Source organism: Drosophila willistoni, chromosome 3R, assembly GCF_018902025.1.
Source record: "Drosophila willistoni isolate 14030-0811.24 chromosome 3R, UCI_dwil_1.1, whole genome shotgun sequence".
Lineage (NCBI taxonomy): Eukaryota > Metazoa > Arthropoda > Insecta > Diptera > Drosophilidae > Drosophila > Drosophila willistoni.
This window is the reverse complement of record NC_061086.1, coordinates 4,292,458-4,304,824: the sequence shown is the minus strand read 5'-3', so window position 1 is coordinate 4,304,824 and position 12,367 is coordinate 4,292,458. Positions and strand designations below refer to the sequence as shown.

General features: G+C 37.3%; 1 protein-coding gene across 4 annotated transcripts in view; it reads right to left on the bottom strand.

Annotated features, from left to right (window-relative positions):
* The window catches only part of LOC6650303 (dystrophin), a 141,700-nt gene that overhangs the window by 42,629 nt on the left and 86,704 nt on the right, over positions 1-12,367 (bottom strand). For all 4 annotated transcript variants that reach the window (XM_023180896.1, XM_023180899.1, XM_002072801.4 and 1 more), the window contains one exon: positions 2,835-3,007. In XM_023180896.1, the coding sequence (XP_023036664.1) occupies positions 2,835-3,007 (173 nt within the window). The remainder of the gene's footprint in view (positions 1-2,834; positions 3,008-12,367) is intronic.

The following is a 12,367-nucleotide window of genomic DNA, read 5'->3' as shown; positions in this document are numbered from 1 at the left end:
CTTTTGGCGAATTTCTTTCGCTTTTCTCGTTTTCTTTATTATTTTTTCTTATAATTAAGGCAAGAAAAAAAAAGAAGCGGAAACGGCCAGACCTATGCTTGGGTTACTCAACCACCTCCACTTCCTCTTTCATTTTTCTCTCTCAAGCGAAATAATAAGGGAAATATCTACAGGGTCGAAAATATGCCAACAAAAATAAGTTGTATTCAAATACATACATATACATATATCTACGTATAGAGCTATCAGCTTGTCGGATTCTTTTGCTGACTGACTTTGGCAGACAAATTGATATGGGTAGATTGTGTTAGAAAAAGAAATGAAATGCTTTTGTTAGAGCCCAAAAGCTCGGGCTATAGGTAATTGTATAGGCGGAAAATAAGTTTAAGTGCAATTAGTTAGGAAGTGGAAAATTGATTTCTGGAATCGAAACACATTCCTCTCACCCAACCATTTCTAATTCGCTCAAGTGATTCTGCTTATCTTAGATATTTCTAGTCATATTTCGTCCCCTGGTTTGCTGCTTTTTTTCTCTCCCTCTCTCTTTATTGCTACCTTGATTGAGCTGGGTCAACACTCACCTATCCATCATTTTACTCACAAAATGAACCTCATCATTTTCCCACTTTTTTTTCTCTCTCTCTCTCTCTCTCGACCACGACCACCCGATTGTAATTCCAAAGAAAAATTTTCAACCATGCTACAGATTCATCAATCTTCTGAGGCATCTCACCCAGCACAGCACAACAATATAACTGGCAATCTGAGACCGGAACACCTGTAGAGATTGCCAGCTTCAGTTAGAGTTTTATTTTTTTGCCCAGAAAACAACAATATAAAAAAAACAGCAACGAAAGGAGAAAGTTCAAAGCCAACAGAACTTTCTACATAAATGACCCCAAAGCTAAAGCCAAAAGTGCTGCGGCTAATACAAACGAACAGCGAACAAAGAAAGAGCAAATCCAAGGGCATGAGCATGGAAGAGAGAGAAAAGGGGAGAGGGTGAGAGCAAACTGGGAAAACTTTTCAACTGCTGTCGAAAATATTTCTTAGGAATTTATAAGCTAACAAATCTTGGCAGTCAAAACGAACGAACGAGCAAAAGACGAACAAACAAACAAATAAGTCAACTCGAGGCAAGTTTGGTCAACGGAAAACCACGAACAATAGAAATGACTTCATGGAGAGGGGCAATCCGAGGAAGGCGGGGGGAGGGAAGTCAAGCTGGGACAGTGGGCACTTAAGGTGTCATTCGTCAACTGTCTTGTGCTTACGCTAATTGAAAAACGCTCGAGACTATGAAAGTGAAAACCAAAAAAATGATTGCCTACATTTTTGAGCTTCGTCTCATGATATCGCGTATACGCCTGGGTATACAACATTTTTATGGATAATTGCCATTTATATTCATTATGGAAAACCGAGAGCAGCCAGCCTTGTTTTCGCCAGCCAGCATTTTTGCATGTCATCATCATTATTCATTTTACACTACAGCACACCAACCACACGCCAATGCATTGGCTTGGGCTTGGGCTCGCATCACTCTCTTTTTGGGGGACAATGTAAACATGGCGTCTGACTTTCATCATCGGACGAGACAGCAGCGCATCAATATCAACAAGCGAACAATATTTGTATACTCTCCGGGTTTATTCTCTGCTCACTCTCCTCCTCTCTTTTTCTGGTTTTATTTATGAAATGTGGAAATTACAACTACAGCATTGGCCAACATTGGTCAGAATTCTGGTTGGAGTTTGGTCTGGCCATGTTTGAACATGGCGATTTCATCACACAGTGACACACTGTGTCCGTTCTTTCCACACTTTTGGCCCCATTTTCCGACATTTTTCACGCGTTTCGTTTTTATTGATTTTCATTCATGGATCCCAAAGCCGTTTGGCGGCTTCCCGCTTCCCTGCCTGCCCACTGACGCTGACCGGCCAGGCGTAAACTGTTGTTGTGGTCCAGTTCGGTTCAACGCTTATTTGTACTGTTATTTTCGCATTTTCATCAACACAATGTCTCTTAACCTACAAGCCGTAAACCACAGCATCAAGAAAAATCTCCCATCCCATGAGCCACCCTCTTTTTCATCTTTGTGTAATGAAAACTGCTTGAGTTTAATTTGGTTTAATTAACGCATCAGTTGGAGGCCAATTTTAACACAAAAGCAAACTCTTTAAAACTGAAAAATTAACCACAAGGCTTTGGCAGTCTCAAATGAATTAACTTAAAACTGGAAGGCAAGGCAAGTGGCTTTTTAGTTAGTGTATACCCTCTTTATAATGGGGTTATAGTTTTCTTAACAGCATAAATTATACACTTAGTAATGGGATAAGCTTCGGATTCTAGGGCGAGAAGTTTCGCATCAAAATGGACGAAGCGTGGCTCTCTCTACTCAATAACTGAAGTAAATTTAATCAAAAAGCGTTTTTCGTTTGTACCTTAAAAAGCCTTTTAAAAGAGTTTAATTTCAAAAACTCTTGTTCAAAATTTTTATGTTTTTTTTTTAAACTTTTCCGTATTATTTAGTAACCCAATTTTATTCATAATTTTCGCTCTTACACATCAGTGGCCTCTTTAAACTAATTCCAAGCCTCTTCAACTGGATGCGCCCATTTGAACATGAAAGCGCAAAACTCTCAAAAAACACGAGCTATTTAAAGTCTATTTGAAATGTTCTTTTTTCATATGCTTTTAGTCCACAACAATTCAAAAAAAACCTAACAGCAAAAACGAAAAAAATAAAACGTACACATACCAAAGAGAACAAGAGAGAGAGAGAGAGAGACGAAAAAGGGAAGTAACAAGAACTCGGTCTGAAAAGCACTTACCTGATTGCAATACTTTTCGATTTTAAATTATTCCAACGTTGATTCATCTCATCCAGGCGACGCTGCAGCATAACCGCATCCTCTTGTGAGGTGAGCGAACCCAAAAGTTTGCGGCCGGTACCATCGAGACGATCGTAAACCACGCGATGGGTTTCAATTTCCGATTGGAGGTCCTGGAAAGAAAAAAAAACAAACACACAGAAACCAAGTTAAGTGAATGAATAGGCACAAAAAGAAAACAGGGAAATGCTTATAAATTAGTTTTTCATCTGCGTGTGTGTGTGGGTGTTTGTGTTTGTGTGCCCACACAGCTGATATTCATAAGTGTGGCGGCAGGTGTCAGGAAATTGAATTTAAAACAACGAAATGCAAATCTAAAACAGGCAAATAACTTGTCCTGTTGCCGACAGCCTAAAAGTAGGCAAACATATTTCACAGAGTCTGCCAGGTGAATGCATTCGGGGTCTTTCGGCTTGCGGATTAAACGTTTGCCATTTAGAAACAATAAAGCACATGCACACAAATACATTGAGAGAAAGAGAGAGACTAAAGCCGTGAAAATTTTGAAATTCTACCGAATGCACAGGATGTGCCGGCATCCTGCGTTTATGAGTGACAAGTTTATAAGCTCCACTGTGGCCTCTAACCAATTATTAACCGCATGTGTTTCCATGTCGTCCCCGTATTTGACATATTCTGAGGCAGCTTCCAGTTAGGGACGGACCTCTACTGTCCTGTCGGGCCTGGTTTATTCGGCACTGTGTACATTTCGCTACGGTTTGGGTTTTGTCCTGGGTCAGGTGTTTTATTTGTCATCAGAAAAAAGGAAAAAACCGAAGAAGGCTTAAAAATGTTTTCTCCTTTTTTGGTTTAGTTGTTTTGTGTGTTTGTCTCAGTTATTTGCTGCGGTTTTGTTGGTTAAGTCCTGGCCTAAAATACACTCCTGCTTCTTGTTTGCCTCGCTCTTCCACTTTTTATATCTACATATGTATATATATAAGTGTTTATACGGTTGGTTGGTTTTTTGGGGTTTTGTTTGCCTGTGCATTTTAAAGGTAGAGATTTTATGCGGGGATTTCAAAAGGTTTTAACTTTGATGTGGCTTTAGGCCATCACAGTGTCCAGCTTATAATCTTGGTTACAACTTCAAGTTTTGTAATTTACTGTTATACAAAGTTTAATACGTTTCCAAACTCTTATTTCTCTAATCCAAGTTAATGCAATTAAATCGATCAATCAATTACATATGTATAAAATAAACCAAAATGTACTCATTAAAAGTGGAATTAGTTTGGTTCCACATCCCCAAAATCTCATCTCATTCTATTAGGTGTCTGGGTATTTTCTTTTCTCTTCTTCCTTTTTTTTTTTTTGTTTTTGCTAATTAAACCTTCATTAGAACGCCAGTGTGTCCCACCCTTGATGGAGAGTAAAATCTCAGCTAGCGAAAGGGCGTAAAATTCTACGATGTGCCATGCGTGTGCGTTGAAAATGAAGCTCCAATTAATTTGGCTTATGCATGCCACAAACACACACACACACACGCACACCCACTCACATACACATAAACATGGCAATTCAATTAATGCGCAAAAATTGTTTATACGTCAATGGAGCGAAACAAAACAAGAAAAGAAGAAAGCAAAAGGGGACGAGGTAGGTGATCGAGCCCCAGGAGCAGCGGCATCGTCATCATCACCGATGAAGAGAATCCCAAAAGCAAACAAAACAAAAGCAAAGCATTTTTAATGAGCAGTCCCATATGGAGGAACGGCGGGAGCTGCGCAGAGAGGGTAGGAGGTACTGCGACATGTGCAAAAGCCGATTAAATCAATTAAAATGAGAAAATGCCAACGGCAACTGCGTTGAAAACGGCTCCGAATCGCATAATAAACGGCAGTTTGTAGCGCCTGTGCCCCATCCTAAATATAGCGCTGCATCCTCTGGTCATTATGGCTTTGAGACACGCCCCCACCCACCCATATACCTTGATTTAATGCTGCTAATTTGTGCTACGAAAGACCACAATTCCCTGCCGTGGCATATATGCCTGTGTCTCAAAAAGAGAGCAAAAGTACAGAGAGAGAGAGGGGCGAAGATAGAGTTCACAATCTCTCTATATGGCAAATCACTCGAAGTGTTAAAAACTATTTGCTTTATAAAAGATTCGCAGCTTACCTTTCAATGTAAGTGCATATATTCGATATAATACGAGCTCGTTATTTCCTATTTCCATCGAAAACCAGAGCTATTAAAAAAACCAGAGGGCCGGGGCTAACTTCGACCGCGTCAAAGTTTGTATACCCTTGCAATTTTTTTGGTAACTCTTTCCTTACCTTTATAGCCATCAAAGTGGAAAAACGTTTAAGCTAAAAGGGCTAATGTGTCCGAAAGAACGGCCTACAATCTTAGCATAGGAAATAACGAAGATATTGATCAAAGTCACTGTTTTCCACCGATCGTTCCTATAGGAGCTATATGATATAGCTACCCGATCTTTATCAAATTCAGCACAGTCATTAACAGATATATTAAACTAACAAATGTTTAGTTTGAAAGCAATCGCGTCAAAAGTAACGAAGTTATTGACAAAAGTCACTGTTTTCGAAAGATCGTTCCTATGGGAGCTATATGATATAGTCACCCGATCTTGATCAAATTTGGCACAGTCGTTTATAAGTATAATTCACTCACCAATATTAAATTTCATGACAATAGCTCAGAAAATAACGAAGTTATTAAGAAAAGTCACTGTTCGTGACTTTGCCATTTGTATGGGAGCTATATGATATAGTGATCCGATCCGGCTGAATCCGAGATATACAACGCCTGCAGTATATACAAGCCTACATGCAAAATTTCAACTCTGTAGCTCTTACGGTCTAGGTGGAATTATGGATGGCTTTTATCTAAGACCAGAATTATTAACACTTCCCTTTCCGACTGGCGATTATATGTAGGCCTTGGCTTGGTATTTTGATAAAAAATTACAATTTGATACAAACGCGAGTTTCGTTTTTGTTGAGAATCTAATCGATCAGTAAGTAGAATTGATCAAATTACCAGTCCAAAATTTCGAATGTCTAGGAAAAACCTAAAACACAAAAATAAATAATCGAATGAAGAAAAAATATCTGTTTTGTAAGGTTTATAATGTTACCGTTTATAATGTTTAGAATATATGTGTGTTCATGAATTTCCTATAGAAACATATTTTTACAGGCTATGAAGCTTGGTAAATAGTAATTTCTAAGATAAAGAATGCTTTTTCACCCAAACTTATAAAATGCCGTCAGAAGTGCCGGTACCAAAAAGTTTATTCATTTGGCATTTCAAAATTAGCCCCTAGGGTTACCAAGAGGCTTTTGCCTTTGCGGTGACAACAAATGCAGCAAACTATATTCGTAAGTTTGCTAGTTGCCTTTCTCACGATGCTGCTTTCAATCGCAGCTGCTTACTCTTGCCCAAGTTAACATGCTTGACCTTTGTGGGCAGAACTAACATCCATAAGAACAGGAACACGTCATTTCCGAATTCCATCGATAACCCAAGCTATTAGAAAAATAACATAATTTTAATTAAGACAATAATTATATAATTTTAATATATATATATCCACATGATTACTTCCGAGTGTCTATGTACATTAAGTATAACAAAATTGCAATTAAGCAATTTTATCATCTATTGAAGCGAAACTAAAGCCACTGGCTGTAAAAATAACATCCATGTAACAATCATACTTTCAGTCTCAATTATTCAACGAGTTCAAGCGGGGGGTTAGCTTTTCGCCAAATTCAAAATTATTGGTTTTGAAACGGATATGAAACAAATACTTATTTTCGGTATTTTAGTACTATTTTTGGCATATAATGTAAGTCATACTTATTTTCGAACAAAGTACTGTTTTATAACAATTTTTCTGCGTATTCAGGATGCCGTCGTCTTTAAACTAACAAATTTGGTCTGTCAGAGCTACAATGACTCCGTGTTTATGATTCACAATTGCCGACTAAAGGTCATGGGACGCGGAAAAATTGCTGCATATTTCAATGCAACTTTTCTATATCCTGCCAATGTTATATCAGTCAAGCTTGATGTCTACAAAAGGGCCAATGGGTACAAACCCTGGATTGTAAAGTCTAAAATAGATGTCTGTCGCTTTCTGAAGAAACCTTACGATCCACTTTCAATAATAATTGCAAATTTGTTTTTGGAATTCACAAATTTCAATCACACATGTCCATATATTGTGAGCATCTTATTAATTTAAATAACATTTGAATTCTCAATATTATTTTTTTTAAAGGGACCGGCAATTGTGGATGGCTTTTATCTGAGACCAGAAATATTACCACACACCTTTCCGACTGGTGATTACATGTTGGCCATGGCTGGAATTTTGATAAAAAATTACAATTTGATACAAACGTTAGTTTCGCTTTTGCTGAGAATCTCATCGATCAGTAAGTGGAATCGATCAAATTCAGATATTTATAATGTTAACGTTTATAATGTCTAGAATATATGTGTTTCCATGAATTTCATATAGAAACATATTTTTACTGCCTTTAAAGGGTGAAGGGTGCTTCTAAGAATGCAATAGAGGGTCCCCCCATTTGTAATTAGTGTAAAAAATCATGAAGTAAGCAAGTCGTTGAAATGAAAAGAATGCTTTTTCACATAAACTTATAAAATGCCGCCAGAAGTTTACAGTACCCACGAGTTTCAAAGATACCAAAAAGTTTATTCATTTGGCATTTAAAAATTAGCCTGTAGGGTTACCAAGAGGCTTTTGCCTTTGCGGTGACAACAAATGCAGTAAACTATATTCGGAAGTGTGCTAGTTGCCTTTCTCATGATGCTACTTTCAATCGCAGCTGCTTACTCTTGCCCAAGTTAACATGCTTGACCTTTGTGGGCAGAACTAACATCCATAAGTATGTGCTTTTGAGTTTTTAAACCTGCATAGCACAGGAACACTTTATTCCCGAATTCCATCGATAACCCGAGCTATTATAAAAATAACATAGTTTTAATTAAGATAATAGAGTTTTTATATAGGTTCAGTATACAAAAATTGAAATTAAGAAATTTGATCATCTATTGAAGCGAAACTAAAACCACTGACCATTAAAATAATATCCATGGAACAATCAGCCTTCCGTTTTAAATTATGAAATGAGTTCAAGCGATGCATTAGTATTTCTCTACAATCAAAGTAAAGCGGTTTTGAAACGAATATGAAACAAATATTCATTTTCGGTATTTTAGTACTATTTTCTGCATGCAAGTACTGTTTTATAACAATTTTTCTGCGTATTCAGGATGTTTAAACTAACAAATTATGTCTGCGAGAGCTACAATGAATCCTGGTTTAAGATACACAATTGCCGACTATAGGTCATAGGACGAGAGATAATTGCTCCATATTTCAATGAAACTTTCCGATATCCTGCCAATGTTATATCAGTCGATTTACGGTTCTACAAAAAGGCAAATCGGTAAAACCTTGGATTTTAAAGTCTAATGTTGATGTGTGTCGTTTGCTAAAAAAAGGATGTGATCCACTGTCAATATTAATTGCAAATTTGTTTTTGGAACTTACAGATTTCAATCACATATACCCTTATATTGTGAGCACTTTTAATTTTGATATGTGTGCATATCTATTTTAAATATTATCATTTCAAAGGGACCGGCAATAATGGAAGGCTTTTATATTAGACCAGAACTTTTAAGACTTCCCTTTCCGACTGGCGATTATATGTTGGCCATGCCTTTGTATTTTAAAAAAATATTACAATTTGATACAAACGCGTGTTTTGTTTTTGTTGAGAATCTAATCAGTAAGTAGAATTGATCAAATTTTAAGATATCTCGGGAAATCTTTACAAAATTGTTTAAAAATACGTGACCCCTTTGGTTTTTTGGTAAGGTTTGTTATGTTTACTGCTATAATGTTCTTAATATATGTGTTATGAATTTCAAATAGAAATAGATTTTTACTGGCAATTGAGTATGATGACAATTTTGGTTCAACAGAGCAAAATTATTCGTGAGTATCAATTAGTCTATCTTGTATTTCGCATTTAAAAATCACAGTAAAATACGCGTTCAACTCATCTATCATTAGCCATGAGGCATACCAAGAGGCTTTTGCCTTTGCGGTAATAACAAATGCGGGAACAAGCTGCTCTTAGTTATATACGTCCGCCACCTCTAAACCACTATATCCATATGTACATACAGACATATCTCGGCATACATGGGCAAATTTTATATAGGAGTGTGTTTGTTGCAGTCCTGCCGCTACTGCTTTTGCTTTGTTGCCCAGTTATAAAATTGGTCAGATTGGTCTCCACAGAAGGAGACGTTTCCGAACCCATAAAGTATATACATATACCTATTGTTGATCCGCATGTCCGTATTTCCTTCTGTCCGTCTGTTTTACTCAGCCATCTTAAGAGCTGCATATCTGTGCCTGTTTTTATCTGGGGCCTATCTAGTATGAAAATCTTTAGGATTGGACCATTATATCATATAGTTGTATACAAAAAATAGGTGAAGCAGTTGCATTATAGCTATGAAATTCACTAATGTGATAGTATTGGATATAAAACATCAGATCCCAAAATTTTAATTTGATCGGGTAAATAGAAGACAAGTTACAGTCATTATAAATCGGCTGCTTGCTGCCTACTACGTCATTGGTCGAAATGAGCAAAGCAGCACACCACACACACACACACACACGTACACGCACAGACGTAAACTCTATGTGTATGCGTGCAGTGGTTTGCTTAGGCAATGAGGGAAGAAGAAGAAAAATTTTTAGTAAAAAGAGTAATCATTTGAAGGTTGTGTTTGTGAATTGATGAATTGAGTTGCAGGAAAAGAATTTTGAACTTGTAAGAATATTATTGCCAAGGACTGCAAGGGTATATAAACTTCGGCATAGCCGAAGTTCGCTTCTTTGATATTTTTTTAGCATTTCCATTGCAGCTGCTTGTCCTTGCCGACTTTATGCCACAACATAAAAAAGCTTAGTGTGCAGAACAAAGGTCCATTAATGTATGTATGAGTTTTTACGGGTACATGTCATAACGCCCAGTGTCATAAGGCCCTTGGGCCTTATGACACACATTTTGCGACATAAAGCCCACGGGCGCAATGACACTTTTAAATGTGACATAAAGCACGCCGGACTTTATTTCACTTTTTTATGGGCGTTATGACACGATTAAAGGGCAAACAATTACATTTTTTAAATATTTTATTGAATATTCTTCAATTGTGTCGTAGCGCCCTCGGGCGCTATTTCGTTTTTGGAGTGGGCGCTAGTTCACATTTAAAAGTGTCTTAGCGCCCATGGGCGCTAAGACACACATTTTTGCGACATAAAGCCCATGGGCCTTATGACACTGGGCGTTATGACATGTACCCGTTTTTACGGGTGTATGTCTGTGTGTAAATTTTGCTGTTTTAAGCGCCAATTAAGTAAATGACCTAACCTAGATAGATACATATATGAAAAAAAAAAATGCAAAACGGCTCCAACTGAATTTTTTTTTTTTTGGGGCGGGGATTGTTCGAGTGTCTGAATGGAAAGTGCCATAATTTAAAGGCAGGTTGTGGCTTGAACCTTAACACTCACATTTCCAACCTTAATCATTCATCTTATTAAGCCACTCGAGACACTTCCTTAGATCATTTCCTACATAAATTCATAAGAAAAACCGCCTCAAATTATGCGCATCATCACACACAGACACACGCACACAAAGTCTATACTCCCTTTTAAATCAGACCTGACAGGACAGAGGAAAAAAAACAGGAAATTCTTATATTCAAGATGTCAGCATGAATTTGAAATCAAACTTTTGAATGCGGCCGGAGCAAAACCAGCCGAAAAGAAGAGAAATACCTTTGGGCATTTGTTCTTTATCATAAATAATAGCACACACATACACTGACACACACGCACCCAGGCATACGCACAGATACTTGGACACATTTATACATATACATATGTACGGATATGTCATAAAGAGAGAAAACTCCAAAAGGAAAAGAGATGGGAAAAGGAAACCGGCAGCAGGCAATATAAATAAAATGAAAATGCGTTTATAACGCGCCTCATAAATATATTAGAGGCACATAATAAACACATCACCAAGTGATGTCGACTTGGGAGACGAATGTTGACGAATGTTGGCCCTGGCTAACCTTATATCCCCGGACCCCCAATCCAGTTGTAGAGCTGTCAAGTGGGCCTCACCAGGGGCGTTCAAGCATAACTGACAGGCATAACCTCTCCGACTCCGAGTCGATGACTAAAAACAAAACAATACAGAATAAAAAAAGAACCAAAAACACAACAACAAACGACAGCAAATTTAAAGAGGCCTCATTCTGTCCAGGGGTGCCCAGGTTTGGGGCGGAATCTTCTCCTTATGTAGATTGTAGCATTTTACATATTTTAGTAAGCCTCCTGTTAACATGCGTGTAAATCCTTTATGACCAAAAATTCTCCACACTTCGCTTCAAACTGATGACATGAAATTTTCGGTGAGCGGGTGGCTGATGTAACAGCAAAGAGAGTAAGGGTGAGGATGAGGGTAAGGGTAAGAGGGTATAAACGTAAAGGGAAAAACAAACTGAAATTTGATTTCCACGTAACGACACAATGTGTGTTTCGATCCCTTTCCCTGTGAGCGAGTGTGTAAAGTTCAAGTTTGTTTATTCGCACGTTGTCAGGTTTATTTGATTATGTTTATTTCCTTAGAAATGAAAATGGGAACATTGAAAGGGTTGTGCAAAAGGAATATTCAATCGATAAGTGTCAGCTTAAGCCATAGAAATGTTAACTAGACCGAAGGGAAGCAGAATGCATAAAATGCTTAAAACAAGAACATACATAGATAGTTGATTTAATGGGGAAACAACAGAGTCTTAACCAATTTTTCCTCTTTATAATTAGGAGGAATTTAAAGACACTTGATTTGAGTTATTCAAGCAAATATATATAAAATATCAATTCTTTATGTAAACCTTTTTCAAATATTTTTCCTAAAAATATAGAGAAAGCGTTAGTTTATTTCTACCGTTTATTTCATTCTCTACGTATTCCTTTGAGCGTAAGTTTTGCGTATCCTTAAAAGCTCTCAGTCTCTCTTTTAAGTTGAGTTAAGTTCATTTTAAATATTTGATCATTCCTTTTTTGACATCAAATAGACATCAAAAAAGCTAAAAACCATAAGCCAAAAGAGAAAGACAAACAAAATGCAGGTAGATATATTTACATATACATATATGGGTATGTATATGGGTAAAAATATGAGCTGCAACTTATCCGTTTGCAATATTAACTTGGCTGCACTTGGCTTTGACTTATCTGAGAAGTTTACGCTGCACTGAGCAAATAGACACACACACGCATTCTCACATGTACATATAATCAGCTGAAACGTTAAGCAAATGGTTTGCTAGGTAAAAAGCAAACGGCTGAATTCCAAGTCCAAAGCCAAATC